The sequence below is a fragment of the Passer montanus genome, unplaced genomic scaffold (genome assembly GCF_014805655.1).
Source record: "Passer montanus isolate IOZ18808 unplaced genomic scaffold, ASM1480565v1 scaffold780, whole genome shotgun sequence".
NCBI classification, from domain to species: Eukaryota; Metazoa; Chordata; class Aves; order Passeriformes; family Passeridae; genus Passer; species Passer montanus.
In genome coordinates, this window is record NW_024373035.1 from 255 (window position 1) to 1,080 (window position 826).

An 826-nucleotide genomic window follows, 5' to 3' on the forward strand; every position below is an offset into this window, starting at 1 on the left:
GGCTGATTTTGGGGATTTTTTGTGTGATTTTGGGGTGATTTTAAGGGATTTTGGTGTACTTTTCTCTGGTTTGGGGGATTTTGAGGTGATTTTCTCTGATTTTGGGATTTTTGGGGTGATTTGGGGTGATTTTGTGGTAATTTTCTCTGATTTTGGGATATTTTGGGTGATTTTATCAGATTTTAGAATATTTTGTGGTGCTTTTGGGGGGTTTTGTGGTAATTTTCTCAAATTTTGGGGGATTTTGAGGTGATTTTGTCTGGTTTTGGGATATTTCGGTGGTTTTGGGGGAATTTGTGGGATTTTGGGATGATTTTGTTGGATTTTGGGTTATTTTCTCTGATTTTGGGGTGATTTTGGGGTGATTTTGTGGGATTTTGGGGTTATTTTCTCTGCTTTTGGGGTGATTTTGGGTTATTTTACTGGATTTTGGGGTGGTTTTGTGGGATTTTGGGGTGGTTTTGGGGTGATTTAGTTGGATTTTGGGGTGGTTTTGTGGGATTTGGGGGTGATTTTGTCTGATTTTGGGGTCTCCCAGGCCCCCCCGGGACCCTCCTGGTGGGGACCCGGCACCAGCTGCTGGCCCTGGGGGGTCCCGAGCCCCAAATCCTGCGGGGGTCCCTGAAGCACGCGGCCGCGCTGGAGGCGCACGTCGAGGGGGGGTCCCTGTTCTGGGGGGACCCCAGCGAGGGCCGGATCTACAGGTGAGGGACCCCTCCCCAAATTCCTGTGAGACCCCCCCCGAAAATATCCCCATGGGACCCCAAAAATCCCACCCTGAGACCCCCAAATCCCCTCCAACCCCCTCCCAGTCCATCCCACTGCC

General features: G+C 50.0%; 1 protein-coding gene across 1 annotated transcript in view; it reads left to right on the forward strand.

The window, feature by feature from the left end:
* Positions 1-538: 538 nt before the first annotated feature.
* Positions 539-826, forward strand: part of LOC120512802 (low-density lipoprotein receptor-like) — a gene marked incomplete at its 5' end in the record, with an annotated part of 2,800 nt that continues 2,512 nt past the window's right edge. Inside the window, one exon of the mRNA XM_039731542.1 lies at positions 539-704. Coding sequence (XP_039587476.1) covers positions 539-704 — 166 coding nt within the window. The remainder of the gene's footprint in view (positions 705-826) is intronic.